Raw genomic sequence first — 27,864 nt, 5'->3', positions numbered from 1 at the left:
GGTTGTACTATTGACTGTTTGATGTATGTCAGCTACCATAAAATGCAATACTATCTCATGACAGATCTTCAAATAATGTCACATATGTCCAAAGTTACGGTAATAGTCTTTTTATCCCACGTAAAGCAGTAGCATGAAACGTTGCAGATTAATGAAATAATGCACTTTGTTGTATCAAGCTCTGGCATCTAATGCAGCTGTGATTTGCAGTATTGTTCAACCAGTTGCAACACCTGTCAACATGCTTCCTATTGAACTTCAAAAGGCTTCCAATAAATACCAAATGCTTGAAAGGGTTCTCATGTGTATAAGTAAGAATTTTTCTGGGTCTGTGATTTTTGGTATTTAGCAACCAGACCAGTACGATAGTTCATAAAACAATCAGTTCCTTAATGATCTATCTGCAAACATTCAAGTCTGACAATTTGAGATACCACAGAAGACCCGAGAAATTATATTTGTTCACTTCTCTGGGGGAAAAAATTAACAATATATTGAATTACACTTTAAATAAAACCTAAACTTTAAAATTGGAGCAAGATTTTTAGTCAAAAAGCACTTTGATACTTTCTTTAAGCATTAAGCTTTTTTAAAGTTTTCAAGGAGTTTCCATTGATTGATATATGTATATCTATAAATAAAAATGTATAAATATTATAAATTTATATATAATTAAATATTACTTAAGAAATTTTATTATAAATATAATCATTATTATAAATAATACATTAAATAAATAAATAGTATATATATTTACAAATATATAATTATATATAAACTTGCATCTCTAAATTGAAATGAATCTCAACATCTTTTGGTGAGCAATGTTTAATAAACTGTAATACAGGAAGATATTGCATTGAATATAGTATTAAAATGTTTTGGTACTTAATAGTTCAAAAATTGTTTTATTTAATTGAGACCAACTGGCCTCATTGCTTCTTATAAACTTTGCAATATATATTCAGTAAAAAGGAATAAAAATGAACAGATGTTTCTCCTTAAAGAAGGCAGACAAAGATTTTTCTTACACAATAAATCAGCTGCTGGTGGATTTCCAGGACATTGCTTTAGGCTAACTATTTAGGTATAAAACTTAAGAAAAAAAATTACCTTTGTGTGGATCCAAAACTGGTAGAGAAGATTAAACTGAAGATGAACAGCATATACTGAAGGTGGTATGAAGAGGGCCAGGGGAGAGTAGAATATCTGAAAGATTAAGACATTTTAAAATTGCAAGTATGATTTCTCAATGTAACATATACTCTTACTAATGGCAACATTCTGAATATATACTTCAGCAAATATACCTCATGCTTTAGCAAATATATCTTATCCCATATATTTTATTGCCAGGTTTGACTTTGCAACATTAATTTTCCACATGATGATAAAATTAGAGACATGTTGGGGAGCTAAGTCCACTGGACTTCTATTTTGCATTTAATATTGTGGAGTTAAAATAATGTATGTGATGTTATTTCCTTAATCTTGAAAAGGTTGAGTGTATTTCCTGGAAGTTAGGAGGTTTTTTTATATACACAAAAAACACTCTCTTTAAGTAAAAAAAAAATTTAGAAGCATGTGCCTTTATACCTTGACAGTTCCCAAATACTGTATTATTATGGCATTCTTAATAATAAAATGAAATTATAATAAAAGAAAGTAACTTAAAAGAATAAGATAAAATATATTCTCCCTTTTAATTTTTTTTTTTCCTGTGGTTGACAATTGCTCCTGACTTTTTCAGTTAGCAAGGAAGGGGCTATGATGTGGTGCCACAGTGGAAGCAAATTTTGAAGGTCCCTATTTCCTAACAGACGGAAATGCCTCTGACTTGGAAAAACAACTTATGCTTAAACCGTTTAAACCACAGAACTGGTTAGAATCAACTAATAAGCACAATCTGCTGTGTTCACCCAATGACTTTGATCCCCAAGAGTGGTTTCATGTTGTAAAAAAACATTTTATAAAGTGAGAAACTAAACAACCAAATAGGAAGGAAAAGAATCTGACTTCCTCTTTATATTCTGGGTTTTACAGAGTTAACATTTCCAAAAGACTAGATATTTTAAAAACTTTTTTTTCAGAATAGTACAATTTTATTTTTAAATTATTTTAAGGCTTTTGTTCTCAATTAGGTCAATATCATTTCAACAGTGTCTAGTCATGATTATACATTTGAAATTGGGCATTTACATAAACTCTTCTAGTTTTGTTTCAAAACTTAAGTCATGAAAAAATCTCAGCTGTCATCGCAGCAGGATCAGTTTCATTATTTATAAATGCATTATTAAGCAATGGATTCTATTAGTGAGCAACAAAAGAATACTGGGCTCTTATTCAAGGCATTCTCTTTTAAGCCTTGGTTTTACTGCAGAATCACTTGTAGGATTCACAAAGTTCTTAAACTTCTCTAGCCTTTAGTTTTCTCAAAAGAATGATGAAGAAAACCATTTGAAATCTAGCCACCTTTCGGTTCCAAAAGTTCTGTGATAACCGTGACTCGATTTTTTTGTGATATATTAAAATAGTCCTCTTACAATAGGTTAATTAAAAATATTTGAAACACATACATAACTTATGATTTAAGTATTTTAAGTTAAGGAGTATTTTGGAATCTTTGAGATGTAAATTAAAATGTAGAACACCTTATCTGGGATGCTTAATAAATGACTATTTGGAAAGACAGTGTGTACGGGGAGAATATTTATAGTTCATTGTAATTCCTCAAAGTGTGAAGAAATAGTCCTTTGAGGTAGCAACAGCTATTATTGGAAAAGGGGGTTCTATATTCAGATAAATTGTAAAGAGGTGAGTCAGGCAAGTGAAGTTTCTTCACCATAGGACTTCACAGAGCCTCTGACGTCCTAGTATAAACCGGGAGCCTTTTAATCCATAGAGTACTTTTTAAATGAATTTCCTGTAAGATTAGACTTTCTAAAAAAACACATCTGATGAAACAATGTCCCAAATTTTACAAATCAGAAAATACAATGGTGACCTGACAATTAGAAAATGAGCTCAGCAGGAATTCTAACAAATGACTTTTCTGACATGAAATAAAGACATGGATCAGAAGTAAGCCACATGAATCACATAAAGCTAATTTCTTGTGATTAATTCTATAGAAAGAGTCAAATAATACACCTAAGATTCTAATTTCTAAAATCAAAAACAGCTTAATAAATGCCACCTAGGTCTGAGACCTCTAACTCATCTTCTTCTCCACCTTCAATCTTTGCATTCCCAAATCCAGTACAGTTTTCAAACCCAATTTAAATGCCACTTGTATCATAAACCCTCAGATGGTACTAACTTCTCAGAATAAATTTCTTCCTTCTCAGACTTAAACTCTCAATACCTGAGCCAGAGGCTATTACACTATTTACCAAATACTCCCCTTCCTGCCATGCATTCAAACCCATATGCAATCCTGACTCCAAGACTCTTTACCCTTAAACTGTACTGCCCACCCACGGTTATTTTATTGTCTCTGGATAGTAGTCATTTATTATAGCATCATAAGGGAGGGAAACAACCCAGATCTGTACGTGTGAAGAAAGAATGAGAATGGGTTTAGAGGTGAGCTTAGGCTAAGGTGAGCCTTAGGGGAGAAGATGAGTGGGTTTTATCCTGTTCATCAAGTAAATGGGGCAGCCAGTGGTCGTGTGAGGAAGCATTATGAATCAAGAAACAACATGGCATTCAAGGGGCATTGTAAGTATTTTGGCATTGCTGGAGGTGTTGGAGAATGTGGCAAGAAATTGGTTTGAACCACAGAATTCACGGGTAGATCTCAGGGAGTCTGTGAACTCCCCCGACATCACTACAACAAAGTGTGGGCTTCTGTGCATGGGGCAATGTGCAATTTTCTAAGAAAACAATCAACAGCTTTCATCTGGAAGTCTCTGGTGAATCCATCACTCACCACAGACAAACAAAAGCAAAAACAAAAGATAATTTAGACATTGGTCAAAACAGAGAGGGAGCTTTTAATGCCCAAAATGGAATGGAATCCTATTTCAATAGCCCAGTGAAAAACCATGTACAGTGAACCACAGCAGCAGCCATGGGGATGGAGACGCAGAACATATAAGAGATCCAAGTATTTAGTAACTATTTAAACATAGGCGATGAGAGGAACAGAGGAGTATCAGAAGACACCCAGACGTCTCTGGCTTGTGCGATGGGTGACTGATGGTGTTTACCAAGCTGGTGAATAGGAGGAGGACTAGATTTATAAAGTTCAACGTAGGGAATCCTGTGTTTGGTATCTCCCAAGGAAGTTGTTGAGTAAGCAGATGTGTCCTGCAAATATCACCCGAACTGAAAAATGACACTGGATAGCAGGTACAGAGCAGTGGAGCAGGAGGTCTGGAATCCAAACCCAGTACATTTAAGAGTCATTCAAAGAGGTGATGAAACAGAGGTAGAGATTACTTACTTTTCTCTTTCCTGAGTACAAGGAAGGAGAGAGCTGGAGGTATTTTTGGATAGAATATGTGGATGAGAAAGGAGATTTTATGGGTTTTCTTTCTTTCCTTTTTTAATATGAGAGACACTAACATATTTATGATGTATTCAGAAGGAGCCAGTTGAGAGGAAGAGGGACAAACGCCAAAAGTAGCTGATGAAAAAAAGTCCAAGAGAGGAACAAAGTAGAAGCAATGTCACCGATCTAAGGATAAGACTTACTGAAGAGAGGTGAGCACTTTCTGTAAAACTAGAGGGAAGAAAGCATATGTGATACTCCGGCATTACTCACAGCCCTCCGAAGGAACTGACCCTGCAGATAACTTGATCCTAGATTTCTAACCTCCAGAACTGTGACACAAGACATTTCAGTCGTCCTAAGCCACATGGTTTTGGATACTTTGTTAGGGGGTTCCAAAGAAAATAATTCATATACTATATATTTTACTTGGAATTCCCTATATTTATCATGTTTTTCATAATTTGGGTTTTCACAGGCATTCTCCTTCTACATAATGTTCTACTTACAACAATATTTATGACAAAATTTTATTCTTACAAATTGAAATCAAGCATCATTTCTTCTGTGACTTTTCCCTTCCCCCCATGGTTCTCGGAGCAGACATAACCCTCTAAAATCTTAACAACTCGTACTGCAATGGCTGTAGGCTTGCTTGAGTCCCTCCAAGGAAAGCAATCCCCTGAAGAATAGAAGCTCATGACTTACTTCTTCTCATATCCCCAAACTTTGCCACCATGACAACCTCTGCCAATCAAAAGTGCATATGGAAAAAAAAAAAAAAGAGTGGATGCACTTCTCAAAACAAGCACGGTGACACGTAAAGGGTGTTGAATAGTTCAGCTTGTTGTACACCTTTTTAAGATGACAATAAGATAATGCCGCTTTGGGCAGAGCCTTTGACTACAATTCCCCTTATTTCTTCTTCTTCATTGCAAATGACTGTCAGGTTATCTGCAAAGAAAAATTTCGAGAACCAGGAAATAATTTTATTTTCTCAAATTTCCAAATGACTTGGTAAAGCAACAGAGAAATTCCATTTTCTTCATCTATGCGAGAATCAACGATCTAAAAGTGGCCAACACACAAACTGGCACAGGGCTTCGTTTACTTAACGTATGGACACAAACTTGGTCTTATTTGCTGTCTTTGAATGTGGCTGAGGGTGGTGAAGGGAGGCCTGGGAGTTCTGAGGAAAGGTCCTGAGAGAAGTCTTGTTTTCTTACTTCATGGGGGGCTCAAGTCTTGCTTTCATTCTGTGACATAAGAGTTATGAGAATTTTATCCCTAGTGCATTTGATTGCATTACATCAAAGTTGTTAGTTTTTTGTGTCTTTATTTGTTCACATTCATCTTTATATAGCTCCAACTCCCACATATTGAAAAATAGTCTTAGGTTATGTAGTTTGGCAGAGAGTACATTGTAATAAAAAGATCTGAGATTTCACTAAAAGTTCCTCTGCAGTTTTATATGTAATATAAAAACATGTGAATCATACTTGATACAGTTCAAAGAATTTCCACGCTCATTTTTTAAGGTGATCTTCAAAATAACAAAGTGAGAAGGCAGAGCAAATATTAATTGCCTTATTTCACGTACAAAATCACTGAGATCCAACATTATTTGGTTCAGGGTGGCAAAGTTTCTTAATAACTGAGCTAAGGCTGGGAACCAGACTTCTTTCTTCCTAATAAATTGCTTTCCACTGTTTTCTAAATAAAATCAACATGTATCTTGAAATTATTATGCTCAAAACTAATAAAATCATCATATATTTATGTATTTCCTAACTTGTAGAAATAAAGGTTTTCACAAATTGACATTATAACTACATTCCTTTCCTCTGGTATGGTTAAAATTTACCTCTTTTTAGTTCACTAATATGCTGTAACCATTTTACTAATTTTTATAATATTAATAATACCAACCTAGAAAACAAAATTTTAACGTTTGAGACCTACTACAGAGCTAAAAAAAATTACTCAACCCAGTCATGAAACTAAGTGCATTTATCTTTTTTTATTATGCTTTTAAAAGAAATATTCAGCTTGTAGAAATGTAGATAGCTTACTATTTCCCATTTAATAGTTTCATATAATTATACAAATATGCTAAAATATATTCTATTCCAAAAGACAAATAAGTTACTCACCCCATGCTCTAATTTTTTGAGGATCTATTAGATCACAAACATTTAAATGAGTAACAGATTTAAATTATTTCACACATTGGCTTTACTCTAGTTACTCTGAAAAATGTTTTCTTTGACACATTTATTTTGACAATATTAAACATTTGTATTTCATTCATTCATGTTATGTGAGCACTTGTGTGAACATTTATACATGCTAAGTATATAACAGTGAAAGAAGTAGAAGTACATTCATTTCTTTTAAAATTTCCAGGCTGGTATTAAAAGCAGCAATGCAAATAATGTAAATATCTATAGTAGAGATATGCAAGGCTTTATGGGACCGGGAGAAAAAAGTGACCGAGGAAAGTTAGCGAGAAATACATTGAATCTTGAAGGATATAACAATCAGAGGTAAATCGGAAATAACATTCCAGGCAGAGATAACTCCATGCTTAATAAAGTATCAAGGCATTATGGCATGGTAGATTTAGAGAACTGAAAATTAATTGTTAAACTGGAGATGGAGTGACAGTGGCAGAGGGTAGAAGACGAGACTGGAAGGAGAGGTGGGATCAAGTTTTGAATACCTCTGTGTGTGATAAGGAGTCTATGCGATTCCTCTCTCAGAGCCATAAAGGAGTTTAGCTTGTTCCCAGCTGGCATTCTGGAAAGGGAACTGTGAGTGATGGATTGAGGGATTAAGAATGGAAGCACGGCTACTTCAGAACAACAGCCAATTTAAAATAGCATGGTTGAATCCTTGTTCTTTAGGGGGTCCCAGGAGTCAATGTCTATTATTAATGGCTAGTTCTAAATTTGTTTTATTTTATTTTATTTTTTAGAGTTGATATATCGTCTATAGTGGCTCTGAGTTTGAAAATATAAGTATGTGCACGTAATTTTATTGTTTAATAAATTGCTTATTTTATAATAGTTTCATACTTGGAAAAGCGTTGCAAAGGTAGTACAAGAATTTGCCACATTCCCTCCACCCAATCTCCCTATTGTTAACGTATCACTAAGAAAATAAGATGTTAATCCTGACACTATCAAATATTACATAATAGTCATGGATATAGACACATTTTATTATTTGCAAAGCGGAGAGACAAACATGTTTAAGGCATTATATTAATCGAGATGTGTATTAAAGATTGAAGTAGCAAGCAAAACCGTGTATTTCAGTATACTAGTAAATAAGCCTCACTTAACTTAAAAAGGCATTCTCAAAGAGAGCAACATGGGGTCGGGGATTAAGAGGTGCAAACTACTGTGTATAAAATAAGCTATAAGGATAGATTGCATAACACAGGAATACAGTCAACATACTATAATAATAACTATAAATGGAGTATAACTTTTGAAAACTGAGTCGGTGTATTGTATACCTGTAACTTATATAATATACACCAACAATACTTCAATAAAAGTAAATTAGTAATTTGGGGGGAAAAAGGCAGTCTACTAATTGTAGCTTTTTGGGGATGAGTCATGTTAAATAAAAGCTTCAAAATGGATAAAGAAATGCAGAAAGCATGGTTATAAATTCTTGAATGCTGAATTCTCATCTTTAACTACATTAAATGACAGGTCTGCCACCCTCACTTTCATGGTGATATCAAAGAAAAGCACTCTGAGCTTAATTTGCTTTTCATTTCACAAATCAGTTTTTTCTTCAAAGACATGACCCATTTATTATTTGCTCGAAAATACATTGTTACCTTAGTAACCAAATTATACGCCTTATGTAGCTCTGTTGATGAAGGGAGTCTTACAAAAGACTCAAAGAAGATAAAGAGACCTGACAAGTCCCTTTGATTTTAATTTTAAACTTGATTTTAATTTTAAAAGACCTGTCACAGACTGGCAACCATCTCAGGCCCTTAAACCATCGAGATTATCTTCTATCAGACCTACAAATGCTAAACAAGGATCCAGGCTGATTTACAATCCCTACCTTTCATCTCTCCCACTGCAAAGCCTCCCTTTTCCCCATTTCCACCCCAAACTAGCAGTATGTGTTGCGTTCCAAACGCCCATTTGCTTATTCAGCATATTTTCTGTGTCCTCGCAAAGAGAAATGAGATTAGAAAGGGGCTTTATTCTGGCGATAAATAGAGGTACATTTATATCTACATTTCACTTAGATCGTCACTAATCTGTATCTTTGAATGCACTGACTTAATAGGGCAAAGAACATAAGCTAAAGCAGGATAAAGATGACCATAAACTGGGAGTCAGGTGTCTGGACTCAAATTCCAACCAGCAATGTTCAATACTGTCTCAGGCTCCCTTGAGGTTCATTTTGTAGCCCTTAATATAGATGATTTAAATATATTATCTCTGAGGTTTCTGCTAGTTCTGACATCTGTGATATTCAGATACAAATTGTCCTTTGATAATGCCTCAGATAATTAATTCACTAACTGCACTGATGTCCCTGGAGCAACTTCACACACAGCTACACCCTTTCTTGGAGGCTTTCTCCCCCATAATGCAACTGTTGGAGGTTTGAGTCATCCTCATGCAAAGTGAAATACATAATTAAGGAGAGAAAAAATATTCTGAGATTACATTTTAATCAGTCATACAGTCTGCCTATTTTGTACAGGATATAATTGAAGTTTCGTATTAATGCAGCTACTCTCTAAGGAGGGAGGGTGAACAGGATCCCCCTTCTCCATCAGGGGCCCGTTCTTCCCTCCATTCTCTGGAGCCCTAGACTAGTCTTGAGTTACACAGCTGTGTAACAGGTATTTTCTTCTACGTTTAATCCATCCAGAGTTCAGGCAAAGGCTAGAGAAGATGGGGGAGGTGGATAAGTACACATCCCCACAACCATACCAGCACTTTAATTTCAAACTTCCGGCCTCCAGAACTGTGAGACAATGCATTTCTGTTGTTCTAAACCACCCAGTTTGTGGTACTTTGTTACAAGAGGCCTAGGAAATTAATACAAGCTGTAACATAGGTGTATGGTGTGGGGAGCATGGTTTTTTTTTTTTTAATATCCATTTCAGGAAATGTATCAGTGCCATCCCTGGCTTATACATTTGTACTGCCTATGCTCCTGTTTGGGTTAGAACACGTGCCAGTATATTTTTCTACTGGTTATGAGGCATCTGATTTCAAATATGGGGCTTTGTCACTGTGTAATTAACCTCACTAATCCACAGTTCCCTGATAATAGTAGTACTTGATCTAGCATGCCACAGGGCTTATTTGTGAGGATCAAATGGGATAACGTAAGTGAAAAACAATATAAAGGCACAGGATTTTGTGTGGAGGTTGAGACTTCTGCAGCCAGGTTGAATGAGTTCAAATTCTATTTCTCCCTTTACCAATTTCATAACTGAACTATGGACTCAGTACCATCTATTTTGAAGTGAGAGTTGTATAATACTACCTGTGTCTTGAAGTTGTCATGAAGAGCAAATAAATTAATACATAAAATCTTAGAAGACTATCCAGCAAAAAGAAAATAATCAATAAATGGTCACTTGCAAACTAACGAACCATACAAATGTTAGATCATTATAATTTATAGTCAGCAAACAGCTATTGACGAATGCATTTACACATCAATAACCCTGACTTTCTAAGTCAACATGCATTTCAGCAGCAGAATTTTGAAAAGCTAAGAAGAGTTAAAGCGGAACCATCACAGATGAGGTCTGACACCCAGCGGATCAGGTCTGCCCAGCAAATCAGAAGACCCTTGGAACTAGAGACAACTTCTGGTTTTCATGAGTCTTTTCATTTCCTTGTGTTAAGATATTTTAGAGCCAAACTTTTTGTTGAGCATGGCACGAACCACTCTAACACGTAAATAAAAAGCAAAAGATTTAAGCAGATTTGACTTGGACTTGCAGAAATGGGAATTGTTTTTTAAAAAAAACTGCTTTTAAAAGTTTCTCATGAAATCTTTGCATATATTTGAATTGAGATATATCGTCTACCCATCACTCCCCTTAGCTGACTGTACATGAAGAACAGACAGCCGCTTTCTCACCTTGCTGTCTACCTCAAGGTAAGTTTTAGGGCACAAACAAAAGACTACCATTGAAAAACACCAATTGCTTCATGTGTGTCTGGCTTTATAGAGGAGAAAGAAGTATCTTACTAAAACACCTTCTACTGGTTTACTCAGAAGAAATAGAAACAGTTGAGACTCTTAAGAAATGGATTATATTGTCACATCTATTCAATTGCATAAACTTACCCAGGAAGTATGTATTTGGAAGACAGATTGTCTCAGAGCTGTGGATAAGTTATAGCCTTCAGAACTGTGGTGTGTTTGGTGTGCAGCCCACATGATATTAACCTCTGCAAAACACATAATTTGAAATGAGCCATGAAAGTAAGAACAAAGCAACTTCCATTTTCAGTTACGTATGCTGCTCTGCTAAGTGAGGAAGAAAAATTTGGAACATCTTTGAAAAAGCTAGCAATATAATTATAATTAAAATAAGCTGCCTCAAATCATTTTTGAAAGCAGAGACAGTATAAATTACAAACAAATAAATAAATTGAAACAAAGCCAATAAATATGTATAATGTATATGATATAATTAAATGCCTCCAGCAAACTGAAATGACTTCCAAAATTTACTCTTTGCTAACATATTAAAATATGACAGATCATAAAAGCTAATTGGTAATGTAACAATACAGTCAATTCAGAGAGATATGTTTTCAGTATGTGATAACACATTTCTAATTAAAGAAAAATATTCTGGTGGTAGAAAATGGTGTATAAATTTTGGAATGAAATATTACATAATATTCTTCCCTAATGGCTTTTTAAGAAGTCTCGAAATCTGTCTGTTGGAATCAGAGGCAAAGAAGAAGAATATTTAAGGTTTCACTTTCATTTATAAAAATATATTAATAACTAATAGTTATATATATTTCTTCCCATATCTTACCAAAACACACCATTTCTAAAATTGTCCCAAACAATTCCTATTTGTCCTCATAATAAAATATAAAGTGTAAATTTTTTATTTTTATTGAGCATTATGCAAATTACCCTCATACTGCCTTGCAATTCATATATACTCAAAGGATGGTTGCTTGTACCTTCAACAGCAAATATGCCAGTAAAATGACCCCCTAAGTATATGGAATATATGAAAATGTCCACATTTTTCATTGTGCCCTCATTTTTCATTTCCTATCAGAACTACTATGGTTTTTGCTCATATACTTATATACTCATATTTAAAATACATGGCACACGGCAGAATCATTTGAGATTTTTTAAATGAAAGGAATGAATATATTGAGAGAAAGAAAAAAAGAAAGAAAGGAAGGAAGGAAGAAGGAAATATAGTCAGTCTGAATGGATTTCTTCTTGGCCTTTCACTTAAGAAATGAAAGCTCTATGGACAATTTACATAGGAAGATATCAAACAAAACTCGCAAAAGAGTTTTGGTAAACAAATGAGACATAAAAAAATTCTGAGAGAATGAGAAGATTATGAAAAGAATTATGAATAGACAGCCCTATCAGAAGTCATTTCTATTAAAGTCATATATTATCAAGCAGGGCAAGTATTTTCACAAACCATTAGCTTATATCTAAGTTAAACTCTGTTTGGTTGACATTTTAATCATTTTAATTGTTCCTTGTAATGACCCTGTATTTCTACCTAAACAATTAAGGAAATTGTTCCCACACAAATGAGAACTACTTCACCACAACAACCTCTCACTTTCCAGGCATAATCCTTGAGATAACCTAGAACCTACGTCTCTGGTTTACTGACTAGCCTGCATAGCTGTTAAGTAAGAGATATACAAAGAATGCCATGGCCCCTGATAGCTATAAATGTTGTGTGGAAGTTCATTAAGAGGTATTAAATTTGACCACGCTCCTAAATCTTTTAAAACCTCTTACAGATTGAACTCTTGAAGTAATCTAAACATCATTATTTCTGTAGAACATACCCATCATTGAAAATTTCAGAACCTATCACATATAAACTTCATTTCAAATAAAACCAATGCCCATTTTGATTGACTTTTCAGGATTTCTTTTTAAAACTTCATCATAATGTATCCATGTTATGAGTTCAAAAGCAGACGAGCTAATCAGATGGGGTTTAATTAGAGGGTAATAGCATGTATTGGAACAACCTCCTTATAACCTCCACAGAAGCTAAGGGTGGAAAAAAGAATCTATGAAGGTGGAGGTTAAAGACCTGTCTCTTTAGTTGTTTTAAAAGCATTTACTTCCTATCACAAACTGTGTGTAACACAAGCCTTCATTCAATGAAGTACAGCTGTATAAACAGGGTACAGCAACTGGATCCTACAGCCTTACCTCTGTCACTTTTCAGAACTGAGGAAAACAAGAAGAAATACAGGATTTTTTTTCATAGTGTATATTCAGTTTACATGTGGTTATAAAACTGCATTTTATAGAAAATTGTTCTAATTTTTTTAGTAAATGAGAAAAATTTAATAGTACATTTACAAAATGTTCATCTTCCTTAATACTTGATGAATTTTCTGTTCTAAGGAATAAAAACAAAATATTAGAGAAAAAACAATATTATCACAATAAACTTATTTCTATGAGGAAATTAATTGTCATCATTAATAATTTTATTTTTCCATAAGAAAATTATTAATTATATAAGCATGTTATGTTATTATGGCTTTTCAATGATACTGGGAAAAAATTATGCTACTTTACAGTGCCAAAATGTAGATTTCTTTAAATATATTTTATTAATACATTGACCAATAATTCAATTTATTTGTCTAAAATTTAATGTGATATGTGAGTTTGTGTGTATGTTATATTCTTGAGTCTGTTTCCTTGTTTCCCTTTTTTAAAAATTAAGGTACAACTTACATACGATTAAATCCATCCCTTTTAGTATTCAATTGTATGAGTTTTTACCAAATACAGCTGTGCAATCCCTATCACAATCAAGATATGGAAGAGTTTTGATCATCTCCAAAATTCTCTGTTCCACTTTGTTTATGGGAAGCCAACACTAACATAGCTCCCTGATTCAGAGGATGAGATTCTGGACTTCAAACTGATAATGTAATGGGATGAAACTCTTGGGACCTTGAGAGAATTAAGAATGTTTTGAATGTGAGAGAAATAAGAATTAATGGGATCCAAAGGGCTTCCCGTGGGAGGAAGCCTCTAAGATGGCCCCCAGTGATTCTTGCCTACTGGTGTCCAACCCCTTGTATAACCCCTCCCCTTGTGTGTGGGCTGGATTTAATTACTCCTTTCTAGTAAATGTAATTTTGACAAAGGTAATGGGATGTCACTTCTGATACTAGATTATAAAAAGACTGTGGCTTATGGTCTTGTGTGCCTTCTCTGATATTCTCACATGCTCTGTCTAAGGAAATTCAGCTGCCATGTTGTGAGCTGCCCTTTGGAGAAGCACATATGGCAGAGAACTGGGAGAGGCCTCAAGGTAACCAGCTAGCACTGAACTAAGCTTCTCAATCCAACCCCACAAGAAACAAAACCACTCCAACAACCATGTAAGTGAATGGAAGCAGATCCTCCCTCAGTTGTCTTCAGATAACACTGCAGCCAGCAGATAGCTTAACTGCTTAACTGCAACCCCATGAGATACCTTAAGCTTATCTAAGCTGTGCTGTGATATCTGACCCACAGAAGCTGTGAAATAAGCCACTGATGTGAAATCAGAAAACAGTAGACAATTAATACAATCCTCCTTGACCTCATCCTCAGTCCCTAGTATCCACTGATCTGGGTTCTTTCTTATAGTTTTGCCTTTTTGAGAACATCATGTGAAGAATTATATAGTATTCTGCCTTTTGAGTCTGGTTTCTTTCATTTAGTATTATCCATCAAAGATTGTCCATTTTGCTGTGTTTATCAGTAGTTTGTTGCCTTTTTTGCTGAGTAGTATTCCATTTGTATGGGTGTACCACAGTTTCTGTTTTGATTTTTAGTATTTGAGGAACATTCAGTATTTGAAGAACATTTCAGTTGTTTCCAGTATTTGGCAATTATAAATAAAGCATCTATAAACTTTCTATTATAGTTTTCATGTGAACATAAGTTTCATTTCATTTGGGTAAATACCTAGGAGTGAGAGTACAGAACTATATGGACTATTTACATGTAGGTTGTTAAGAAACTGTCAAAGCACTTTCCAAAGTGATCATGCCCTTTTGTATTACCATCAGTAGTATCTGAGAGTTAAATTTGCTGTACATCTCTGACAGCACTTGACTTTATTAATTTCATTTTTTATTTCTTTCATAGCATTCTAATAGGTGTGTATTGTTATCACATTGAAATTTTAGTTTACTTTATTGTAATAGCTAATGACAATGATTACTTCTCCATGCACTTATTGGTCATTAATATGTCTTCTTTTAACAGTCTATTCAAAATTAGTTTAATTGGTTTGTTTTCTTATTGAGTTCTGAGATATCTTTATATATTCTGCATACAAACATTTTCTCCTAGTCTATGGCTTGACTTTTCATTTTTTGTGTCTCATGAAGAATGCTGTGTTTTAATTTTGATAGAATCAAATTTATATATTTCATGGTTTCAATAAAAGATATTTTTAGTGTATATAACAAAGAACAGAGATTATTTCAAAGAAATTTTTCAGAATGATGAGAAATATGTAAGATAACAGTAAATTCATAATTTAGAAGCCAACAGAGTCTATATGTATTATATGTCTAAATTTATTTATATCTAAATAACTCTCTTGTCTCATATCTTGTCACCTACGAAATAGAGAGAAATAATTCTTTAGATTAACCTGAGAGGTAAACACAGATCTACAAGGAACTTTCACTGCTGTATGATAGCTATTTAATCTTCAATAGCAGACAGACAAGGAAATCTTGGGGCATCTGGAGGGTGACAATATTGACTTCACTCATATTTTGGAAAACCTTCATGTTATGAAAGAAACAATGTTCAGGCATATTTGCAAAATGTTAGTGATGTCTGGCACCAAGAAAGGCATGTTAGTAACACTTTGGGGAACATTTAGCATATTGTGTGGAGACTATGGCATATGAGAACTATAAAGAGACTTGTGAAATTACTTCAATTTTTTTTTTATTTTATAAGTGATAAAAATGAAATTGAAAGGGAGAAGGGAAAAAGTTTCATTAAAGGAGAGAAAGCTTTTTTAAATTTTCTCTTTTCAACAGTGATTTGTTTGATGCATTCTCTCCCCTCTTGGATTTTTATTTTTCCTTCAGGAATGGAGGTGACTGGGTCCAAGTATTCTCTGGGCCCCAGATGACACATATTTGCTAACTTCTAAGAAGTAAAGGACATTTTGAAGCTCAACACACATTACTAAATGATGGCACTAAACCTTTTCAATTGGAGCAACTGCTTATGGGTTTTTACAAGAACTCATCTTACACTATAAAACCCTGAACTTGAATGAAATTTTTGAATGAAAACAACTGTCGCTCTGAATTTGAAAATACCAGATATAAGTGAATCCTTTAAAAGTTTGTTCCATCTCTGCCCAACAGATAAGCAGGAAGAATAAATGATTTCAAAAAAGTAACTAAACTAAGCAATCAAAAAGTTAGTAACATTGATCTCCAGAATATATAAGCAGCTCATACGACTCAATAAGAAAAAAATAAACAACCCAATCCAAAAATGGGCAGAAGACCTAAACAAGCAATTCTCCAAGGAAGACATACAAATGATCAAAAAGCACATGAAAAAATGCTCAATATCACTAATTATCAGAGAAATGCAAATCAAAACTACAATGAGGTATCACCTCACACCAGTCAGAATGGCCGTCATTCAAAAATCCACAAATGACAAATGCTGGAGAGGCTGTGGAGAAAGGGGAACCCTCCTACACTGCTGGTGGGAATGCAGTTTGGTGCAGCCACTATGGAAAACAGTGTGGAGATTCCTCAAAAGACTAGGAATAGACTTACCATATGACCCAGGAATCCCACTCCTGGGCTTGTATCCAGAAGGAAATCTACTTCAGGATGACACCTGCACCCCAATGTTCATAGCAGCACTATTTACAATAGCCAAAACATGGAAACAGCCTAAATGTCCATCAACAGGTGACTGGATAAAGAAGAAGTGGTATATTTATACAATGGAATACTACTCAGCCATAAAAACCGACAACATAATGCCATTTGCAGCAACATGGATGCTCCTGGAGAATGTCATTCTAAGTGAAGTAAGCCAGAAAGAGAAAGAAAAATACCATATGAGATAGCTCATATGTGGAATCTAAAAAACAAAAACAAAAACAAACAAACAAACAAAAACAAAGCATAAATAAAGGACAGAAATAGACTCACAGACAGAGAATACAGACTTGTGGTTACCAGGGGGGTGGAGGGTGGGAAGGGATAGACTGGGATTTCAAAATTGTAGAATAGACTACAATGTATAGCACAGGGAAATATACACAAAATGTTATGATAACTCACAGAGAAAAAAATGTGACAATGAGTGTGTATATGTCCATGAATAACTGAAAAATTGTGCTGAACACTGGAATTTGACACAACATTGTAAAATGATTATAAATCAATAAAAAATGTTTAAAAAAAAAAAGTTAGTAACAGACTCAAACTGTCAAACCAAAGTCTAAATGGAAAATGTAATAGCTGGTGAAATAAAAATGAATAAACTCTTTTTTTAAAAAATTCTTTGATACTCATTGAATAAATTAGCAACATCAATTCTGTCATCACAACTTCATTCACGTCCTATAGCAGCAAATGAAAATGATTTTAAAATTGATGACAATGCCAATTCATTCAGTGAATAAAGATTATTTTTTATCCTATATTTTTAATAGGATTTTTTAAAGGACTAATCTGTCCTTTGCCCCCTTAATATCAAAACACACATTACTAAGTATATCTAAAAATGTCAAGTCAATGAGAATTAAAGTAATAAGTTGACTGTATCTCCATAGTTCTGTCAATATATTTTGCAAATATCCAGATGTATATCATCATAGAAGCCAGTCATCTGAAGGATTGACCAAAATTTTCACTTTTTATCTGGACATTTGGCAACATGTAGATATTAAATCATCTCTCTAGAGGAGGTAAAAAATGATGGCTCTAAAACTGTCACAAACACTAAACTGTCATTCTAATCTTTCTAAAAATCACAAATTTAATACTGTTTTTTTCTGCTTAATTTATGGTCAAATGGAAAGTTTTTTTCTGCTAACATGCAGAATTTTAAAAGGCTACCTCTCCATGTATATGTTTATACTGTTTCAAAATTTAAACAAAATAAAATAAGATACAGTTTTTTAGTATGAAGCAAAAAAAAAAAAAAAATCCGTAAGACTGTGCATCATCTTTTCAATCAAAACTTCTGTTTATATACAATGCAAGAGCAAGAAATAATATAACACTTATTATTTAGTTATTTGAACAAAATGCTAAAATTAATTAAAGATATACTTATAAGAATGTTATTTCTACCCACCATATTCACTAGCATTAAAAATGAAATAATATTTTAAAATTTCAGAATTTTGACTTGTCCATATATACATCAGCTTTATTGTTTTAAATCCATTGAGAAAGCCTAAGAATTAAGATTATATTTAATTAGATTTTATTTACATTGTGTATTTTTCAAAAATAAGGATTTACTTAGCACTGATTTATTGAATCCCTACTATGTTCATCTTTGTGTTAGTATTATGATAGATGAAATCAAACAAAAAACATCCCTCAAAGAACCTACAGACAAATAGAAGCAAAAAATATATATATACATATATAACATATGTATAACATATGTATACATATATAAAGAACTGACTGATACCGGAAACTTCTACACCCCTTAAAATAAAAACAGTGTTATATAAATTATACATGTCCTGTATCACTTTGCAGTCATTTGTCACCACTTCCCTACCTGCTTTCTGAATTGTCTTTTCTCCACATGCTCTAGGAATGAGATTTTATAATCCCTCATACCATTCAAATTTGGGTCATTGCCTACTTACCTCAATGGTCTGAATTACCATGAGAGTTCTTATTTGTCTTTACTCAAAGATAAGATTTAATAGTAATAATAATATTGATAGCTATTATCCTAAACGCACAAAAGTACGTAACATATACTAGAGGATATTCTCAACATTTCATACGTATTAATTTGTGTATTATCTATAGCTATATTGGAAGATAGACATTTGTATAATTTCCCTTTCATAGATCAGGAAATGGAGATAAAAAATGTAACAACTCTTACAAGACAAGTAATGAACAACATATACAACTATTGAATCATTATGTCGTACACCTGAAACCAATATGTGTCAATTATATCTCAATGAAAATGTTTTTAAAAAAAACAAGTAATGATTATTTTTCTTATTACATATGAATACATTTGTTGATGGTAGAAACTGTATCTTCTAGCCCCACTACCCCTCAATGGGTTTGTGTGTCTGATTCTCAATGGTGCTGTGTGATGGAAATAATGTGTGTCACCCTGGGCTGGGGTAGAGAATTGGGGTGCTCCTCTGTACTCCCTCTGTTCCTCTCCAACTGCAAGCAACATACAGGATACTTCAGTAAGATACTGAAGCCTGGGGGTATGCAAAGACACCAGATGGAAGGATCTGAATAAAAGCATAGCGTGCCCCCACTGATCCATATTTTACCAGGATATGAATGAGAAATGCATCTTTGTTGTGTTAAGTCACTGGGATGTGTTATAGCCCAGTGAATTTACTCCCTACTAGTAATTTTTACTCTTAATACATATGAATTTGATGCTATAACCACCAATATCAGTGACCTTATTACAAACTTATGTTCTCCATCACTCAGCGTTTCCTATGGACTGAATTCTATGAGGAAAACACTCTGCAGCATACTGGGTATACTGGTACCTATGTTTCTGAAAGCAGACTCTAACCAGCATAGCTCAAAGTAATACATTTTCTTAACTTTCCAACATGAGTGCTTTGAAGAGATGGACATATGGAATCTAGAACATATCTTGCAGATTTTTTGTCTCTCTCTTTCTTCTACAACATTGAGTCTTCCCTCACTTCATTCTAATGAAAGGCTTTACTAGGTGGGCAGGTGTGTGTAATAGGGCTGGGAATGTTAAGGAAAGAAAAATGTCTCCTGTCTTCTTAGTAGCATCTGATACCCAAGTCTCATTCCCATGTTTATGAGAGTGCTCCGTATCTTCTCAACAGTATTCCTGATTTTACAATCCACTCTTTCATCACCACCTTGCTTTGGAAAGCCCAAGCCTAATAGTTTTTCTCAAAATGCAGATAAGTCTAAATTTTATTTACCAATAGACCCACCATTTTATTACTGAGTATGATCTTATTTATACCTTTACTACCTAAATATATAAAGAACAGGAAAACTTTTCTTGTTCCCTTGCCAGATCAAGGAGTAAGAGATTTTAGAAAACTTCAGTGGAACTGTGAGCTATCCTTGGCATAGAGAAGGCGAAAAGCTGTAGGACCATGTTCTGTTCCACAGGGAGTGAGACAAAATACTAGGAACAAAGGTCCCTATGATGAGCCAGAAGTATAAGGATTAGAAAGGGAAACAGATAGATAGGCTGTGAGGAGTGATAGAATGAAAGCAGCTCATGCTGGGAGCTACAGTGAGCCCTAAAAACTCACTTCCAATCTCTCTCTACCCTTTACCATATTTACTAACCCCTTCCAGCTTAGAACCCTTGTCCAAAACCAGAAAACACCAAACCAGCCATTTCTTGAAATTAAATGTGTACGTTCCTTCTCCTAAGTCAGGCAGGTAGAACAGAAAGCGACAGGGGGTCCTTCATCCCACTGCAAAGAGAGACATGCCTTTTAGCTTCCCAAGTTGGAAGGCTAAAAGCAGTTCCCTCCTCAAATATTACTGAACATAATAATTATGTCCCATAGAACAGTCTCTCAGTGTTATGATGAACTATATGTATTTATATAGGCAGATCTGAGAACCTAAGTTCAGAAAGGTGCACTTCTTTGTGAGAAAGGTGCACCTGGGTCCTAAGAGCCAGTTTATAACCAAGATTTCTAAATACTGGTCATTCATAAGTGGAAATTGCTCATATTCGTGTTTTGGGAATTGAAAAAGGGAATGAACGTGAATCTATGGAGAGAAAAAGAAAATGAGGTAAATGTCCAATGTAATTATCACACATATGCACACACATATGCATATTGTACATCTGTATGTATGTGTGTTTATGTACATTTAAGGTAGACAGATATAAAACACACGTAGTTTCATATTACATTCCACATTGAAGTATGCAGATATGTAGTATGGCGTTCATGGCTTCACTGATAGAGTAGAAAGAAATAGTCATGCGTGTATGTATGAAAGCAGAGAGTTCCACTTTGTAGCCAACATTCTAAACTTTATTGCATGCTGTCAATCCATATATTCTTTGCAACACTTCCAACCCAACAAATAAACTGGCTGCCTACTAGCTTAAGAATAAAATGGTAATTTTTGACCCTACTGTCCACTCTATTAGAAGTTATATGCAAGGATGCCTGAAAGTAATGCTGTGAATATGATGGTTTGATGTCACACACACTCTTCTTTCTCTAAGCTTTATCATTCTCCGTTTATATCTATCTACTCTCACTCATTTTGTGTGTTGATACTTGCCAAGACAAAATAGTCACCTAGAATCCTCTTCTTCCTGTTCAAATTTATATTACCTTGATCCCAGGCCATGGGTCAAGCAATCTGCTAGAGAGCCCTGATTATATCACCAGTGATGCATGGAAAGTGTTCTTCCTCACTCAAGAGAAAAAGTGTTATTGATCTAAAGGATGAAGTGGCTTGAATACTGACATTCCTAGAAACGTAACAGATTAGTGAAGAGAGATTTTTGGTTAAGGGAGATTCCCATAGTTTTCAACTGTGTGAAAAATAAGCTGTGTTTGTAGGAAAACTAGCCCTCTCTGCAAAAATTGGCAGGATCAGATAAATATCCTTTGAAATAAAAGTTATCAGTATTACATTTTAAAACAATTACTATTTGGACAATTTTTATGTCTCATGAAATCACTTATTTATTTAATGAAACCAAATTCTAGGGCACATGGATCCTGGTTAGCAGCAACAGTAAAATCATGGCTTAGGTTTTAGTGTGCTGTTAGTGATTTTATCATGAGACTTACAATCTATTTAGATTCTAAGGAATCCACATGATTTACATAGATTAAAAGCGAGGAATCCTCCAGAGGATTTAATGACATATATGTGTCATTCATAATGACCTAACTAGCACAATCTGGGGCAGAACTCACTGGGAGAACTGTCTTTTTGTCAGCAGAGTCACCTGGGATTGGCAAGCACTCCTACCACACCTTCTGTTGCAGCACGTTGGCCTGTGGTGAGACAGAGTGAACTTCTGCTGTATTATGTTTGGAATAATGATGTATGTAATTTGTCTCCACAAGTCACAGAATCCAAGAACAAATAACCTCCAAAGTTTAAAAGGAGAGCAACGTAAGGAAGTGAATAGGAAAGCAAAACAATGAGGGATTATCAGGAAATGACAGGAAAGCAGAAAAACGGCACTAAAACCATGAGTTAAAAAGTGGCTGCAATCTGTCTTTATTCTCTCTCTAATAAGCCTCATGGATTGATATAGATTACCCCTGTCAACAGCAACAAAAAGCTACCAGGATCTCTTTGCCAATAACAAGGGCTTCCTATTGGTCTTACCATTTGCCTTTGTGTTTTGAAACTAATTTTCACTGCTTTGCAGCAAAGGAGTCAGAAGCTTTCAAAACTACAGAATTTGCAAGAAGCACGCAGGTGTCTAGTGAAGGTGCCAGAATGAATTAGAACTGGATGTCCACTGTTGGAACAGGTCAGTGTGTCCTTTGTGAATGGCTTCACTCTGACATAGATTAGCATTGTCACTGATCTTTGAGAAAGCAATCTGGACCTGATAGATTCTATTTTGTGCATTTGGGGCCTATTGTTCCTCACTCTGTTTTTACGGCTTTTGTCTTTACGCTGATTGTTATTTACTTTAATGAGTTACTTTGCCCTTTCTTCTAATCCCTTCAAAGTAAATGTCTGAAATCTGAATATATGTCTAGTTTAAAAGGGATCCTATCACAGGGAACTATAGTCAATATCTTGTAATGACCTACTATGAAAAAGAATATGAAAAGGAATATATATATATATATATACACACACACACACACATATATATATACACACACACATATATATATACACACAGCTGAATTGCTATGCTGTACACCAGAAACTAACACAACATTGTAATCAATTAAATTTCAATTTAAAAAATTTTTTAAAATAAAAGGAAGGCTATCAATGACTCCCAGGGGGACCCACTACTACTGGAGGAAGAGGTCTCATGGAATATTCTTTGACTTTTGGCCACTGAGAGATGGAAGTGGCTAAGCAGGAATACAACCCCCATTATTCTAATAGAGGAAACCCCGTATTCTATCCCCTAAATCCCCAACCATGACTCTATTGCTACATGACCTTCAAACTCAAATGCTATTTATTAGCTGAATTCATTGTTTTCTGCCAATGCTTCTTCTTTCTGTTTCTGATCCTGGAATATGACTATTGTGTCTTTGATCACCCCTGTTTCCTCCCTTCAGTCCCCACCACGACTCCACAATTGGCTTCCATCAATCCACTGAATCACCTGATTTTTTTCCTTTCCTATCCCCTAGCTGCCTTCCTAGATTGGAGCCTCATTGCCTCAGGACAATCAGCAAATATTCCCTGCATGATACCGATGCACAAGATATGCTGCCCTTATATCACAATCCAGGGCAGGTCAGCAAACCCCAGCCCACAGCCTGCTTTGTACAGCCATCAAGCTGAGAATGGTTTTTAAACGATTGAAGAAAAATCGGCAGAGTCAGTTTGTGATTTGTGAATGTTACATACAAAAAAATATGTATTGTCCCCTTTTTTTCCATTTTCTGGGCTCCTTGAACACCTTCAACACTTTCACAGTCCCCTGTCTTCAAGTGACTTGTCAAAATATTCTTCATTTTTCAAGAATAACTGCATGTGTCATTTTCTCCAGGAAATCATATTCAGGAGTCCCAGACACAATTATTACATAATCTTCATTAGCCCTAGCTTTTAATATCACAAATATTCTGCTGTTTTGTATCCTCCCATATTTTATGAGTTTTGTAATGAGAGGGATTAATTTGTCCATCTTTGTATTTTCCACAGTATCTACTATTATCTTTGCATAGTGGATCACTAATATTGTCTTGATCACTGTGCTTATAAAACTGGTTCATTTGAATAATCAATAACCAAGTCAGTATTTATTTTATTTGCTAAATATGTGTATTGTCACCAGTAAAATCAGGGCTTTTTAAATTTTTCCTTTTGCTTTACACTGATTCCTTCTCTCCAATTTCATTCATGTCCAAACATCCCACTTTGTAAAACATGATCTTTTGACCTCTCCTTTCCTTCATTTATTTTTATCTCAAACATCTTAAAAGAGCAGGTTATTTACTTACCTCTCATTCATTCTTAAGCTCATTGTTAATATCACTTAGTTCTCTCCAAAATCATTGATGGCCTCTTTCTTGCTAAAACTGAAGACGTCATTTTAGATAACATTCTATTTGGACTTTCTGAGATGTTTGACCACTGCTTCTGTCTTGAAAAGCTTTCCTTTTGGATTTAGTAATCATCCCTTACTCCCAGTTTTCCTTTCTTTATTATCCACGTGCACTTCCCTGACTTCTTCCCTGATTCTCACTCACCTTAAGAGGGACAACTCTTGTTTTCCTTTGCTCCTTGCTGTCACTGTTTTTCCTGGTGTGCTACCACTTGAAATGACTTCAGTGATTACTTATCCAAAAGTTGACGGCTCCCAAGTACTTCAGTCTACTGGTTTCCACTAACTTGACCTTGGTGTGAATTCCTCTTAGCAATTCAATACATATTATGTCTACCTCATGGTCTTACTCTTTGTCCCCTCTTGTTCCTTCTTTCTTAATGGCATCACTGTCACCTTGGCCACCTAGGCAAGGGAGATAACAGCCAGGAGGGTCTCAGAGCAGAACTAGATGTGTTTTTTTTGTTTTTTGTTTTTGCATCTTCTGATCTCTCTTTTGATATTTATGCAGTACTTAGTACATAATCAGGACAAATGCCAGTATTTCTGAGTGAATAAATGTTTTTAAATGACTTTACATTAGCTTGTGATATTGACTTTTAAGACACTGTAGCAAATCAGGCCCAAAAGTTGGCTTTATTACTAATAGGAACGAACATCTATATGAGAAAATATAAAGAGAAATGTGGAATTGCAAAGGTAACATGAAAAAACATTATTTGTGAAAATCTGTAATAAAATGTGAAGTTCTTTCCTCAAAGATTTGACATTTTAGAGAAATCCATAAGGAATAGTACACGAAGAAACTCAAAACCTGTGTTTGACACAAACTCTAAAATAGTGAGATAGCTTTCATACTAAAGAAAAATTTCCTCTAATTCCTCAAAGTATTTTAGATTATTATTATGTGATGTATGTGCCCCTCCAGATCTGAAGTTATAATATCACACTTGGAGCCCATCCACCTGGACGCTGTTTTCAGAGTTTCTAACTATTTGCAAATCATGACTACAGCTATCTCACCTGCTCATAATTAAGCTTATCTCATTAATTGCACCTTTACTTGAACATATCTATATTTGATATATTTAAGATATTGGTAGAATATGAATGTGATACAGAATTTTAGCATGATTTTCTTTTCAGAAGCCTCAAACATTAAAAAACCCAAAACAAATAAAGAATATGGCTACACAGAACTCCCTAAAATTTTTTAAATCCTCAAATGGAAAACAAAGAAATTGTGAAAACACATAGGGCTACTATCCAGGTGGTTCTGCTGCTGTGTAACCTCCACTTGCTCATAAAACCTAAAGGAAGTTAAGGCTTCCATGCACCCCCTCTCTTCTGCCATTCCAAATATGTGTGGTTGTCTGTGAACTAAACTTAATCCTACCCCGTCGAATACACAGAACCAGAATTTTTATTGAAGAAATACTCTTCCCTAGGAGGACCGTTGTATTTCAATATAATTTTGAAAGCAAGTCGTTGGGAACAGTTTTATAACATCATTAGAATCAGGAACTGTTATTTTTAAAGTTATGTTGCAAGCAATGAAGATTAATTAAATTGGTTACAGATAAAAGGTCACGAAGCAAAATATTATTAAAGTTTAAGGCTCACATTGAACATTTCGCAGCACAACGTAACACCCGAGGGTCCATAGTAACTTGCCTTGATCTCTGAGCTTTGCAGGAAAATATGAATTTGAGCAGCTACAAATCTATTAGTATATAACACAACAAATTCCTACAGGTCAGAACAGTGATTTGAGCACATTTCTTAATTCTCCCTTTTCTTGTGATCAACTTGTCTGAAACCTTGTCAAATGAGAAAAACAACAAAAAAGAAAAAACAGTTTTCCTGGTGTTGCAGAGTTGCATAATGTGATTTCCTATAATGATGTCACGTTTGATGCTGCAGACCATGTGAAACAGATTAACTGTGACCAAATTAGCATTCTTTTGTAAGGCCAGCTGATACGCACATGTAAAACATGAAGCACACTCATACTTGGAGATGCAATTAAATGATTCTCAAACACTATGCCGTAAATCATTTAAACCTCATAAATATCCACCTTATAAAGTAGAGGTGGCTTTTCATTTGTTTCTTTAAACAACCATCATGACAACCTAAGTAATTTCAGTGCATTTTCATCCTTGAGAAACTTACTAGGAAAATGCTTTGTGGCTTTTTTTTTTTCTTGGTTGGATAATGTCTCGTTTGTTCTTTTTAAAGAGTTCTTACGTTCATGTGTTCTCTGCTGTCTTTAGGAAAGATTGATGTCTGGTGTCACTGCTAGGAAGTGCAAACTGTTCAGCCTCACTGCAATCTATGTCCTCATCCTCTTGCTCCACAGGATACCACATACTTTGGCAGCCAACATTCAGAAGGGAAGTGCTTTAATGGCAGTAAGTGATGCCAATGAAACCTTTCCCACAATGCTCGAAACTTAGTGGTTGAAGGCTGAGGAACCAAATAGCCAGGCTGAAGGGAATAAATGAACACGTTAGCTGAAAAGTACGAGTGCTATTTATCTAACCAAGGCTAAAGGAGATTCGAAATTTCCTCTATCATTAAACTTTTCACCAAAATATCATCCTCATGATAGCCTGGGAGAATCTGGATCTGTTTAAGGACGCCTTGACCCTCTTTTTCCAGACACAAGAATTTAGTGATCAATTGTGTTAATGGTAGCAATTGTCAGTGTGCTTTTTAGAGGTAATCTGCACAGGATAACATGTTGCAGCTCTACCTCCACCCCTATGGAGAACCGAGCAATAGGAGGGAACCCTTTGCAACACAAGTAAAATGAAAGGAATTTATATAAGATGACACGAAACAGGTGTTTGAGACACATTGCGTGCCTTAGTGGGGGAAAAAAAGTGCTATTGCGGAAGCAGGATGTTCAGAAGCTGTGTGATGGTGGCAGACTCATTTAAATTTAAAGTCTGCAATGTTCCCATCTCAGTGAGGAGTTATGGTATTGCTTTTCATGAAGAACAATGTAGCTGTGTGATGTCAGGCAGAGTTAGAATGTGGATTTTTCTTTCTTATAAATGAATTTGATTCTGAATGTTATAAATGAGCTCATTTGATTGCCTCAGGTCACAAATGTAGTCAAAGCCACCAAATCCAGTGACAAGGACTAACCACATGGTGATGTGACCTATCACCTTGGTCTTGTTGTCTCCATGCTTTAAGCAAGTTACCTAATTCTTGGAACCTTCCAATGAAATAGACATTTAATAGTTTACAAGTAAAACCAGTAAGTGTAAAAACTCTAATTGATCCCAACAGCCATGTGAGATTTCTCTGGCAGTTTAGATTGTTTTTTTGTTTGTTTGTTTGTTTGTTTTACTTTTTGCCTAGGTCACTACCAAGACTTTATCAAATATAAGTAAAATTCTACCAGGTTTTTTATCTTGCTTTTGAATTAAGGACACCGAAAAGTAACCATTAAAAGGGAATAGGGTAGTAAAGATTTTTTTAAAAAAATCATTCTTGCAAGCAACTGTGAGGAGAGGTGAGGGTAGCTGAAGGAGAAATTAAAGATATATTGAAGAGTG

General features: G+C 34.8%; 1 protein-coding gene across 3 annotated transcripts in view; it reads right to left on the bottom strand.

Annotated features, from left to right (window-relative positions):
• The window catches only part of AGMO (alkylglycerol monooxygenase), a 316,482-nt gene that overhangs the window by 172,110 nt on the left and 116,508 nt on the right, over positions 1 to 27,864 (bottom strand). For all 3 annotated transcript variants that reach the window (XM_032483918.1, XM_032483919.1, XM_032483920.1), the window contains 2 exons: positions 10,853 to 10,956; positions 1,114 to 1,209 (listed from right to left, as the gene is read on the bottom strand). In XM_032483918.1, coding sequence (XP_032339809.1) covers positions 1,114 to 1,209; positions 10,853 to 10,956 — 200 coding nt within the window. The remainder of the gene's footprint in view (positions 1 to 1,113; positions 1,210 to 10,852; positions 10,957 to 27,864) is intronic.

Source organism: Camelus ferus, chromosome 7 (genome assembly GCF_009834535.1).
Source record: "Camelus ferus isolate YT-003-E chromosome 7, BCGSAC_Cfer_1.0, whole genome shotgun sequence".
Taxonomy (NCBI): domain Eukaryota; kingdom Metazoa; phylum Chordata; class Mammalia; order Artiodactyla; family Camelidae; genus Camelus; species Camelus ferus.
Note: the sequence above shows the minus strand (reverse complement) of the source record. Positions and strands in the feature narration are given on the sequence as shown.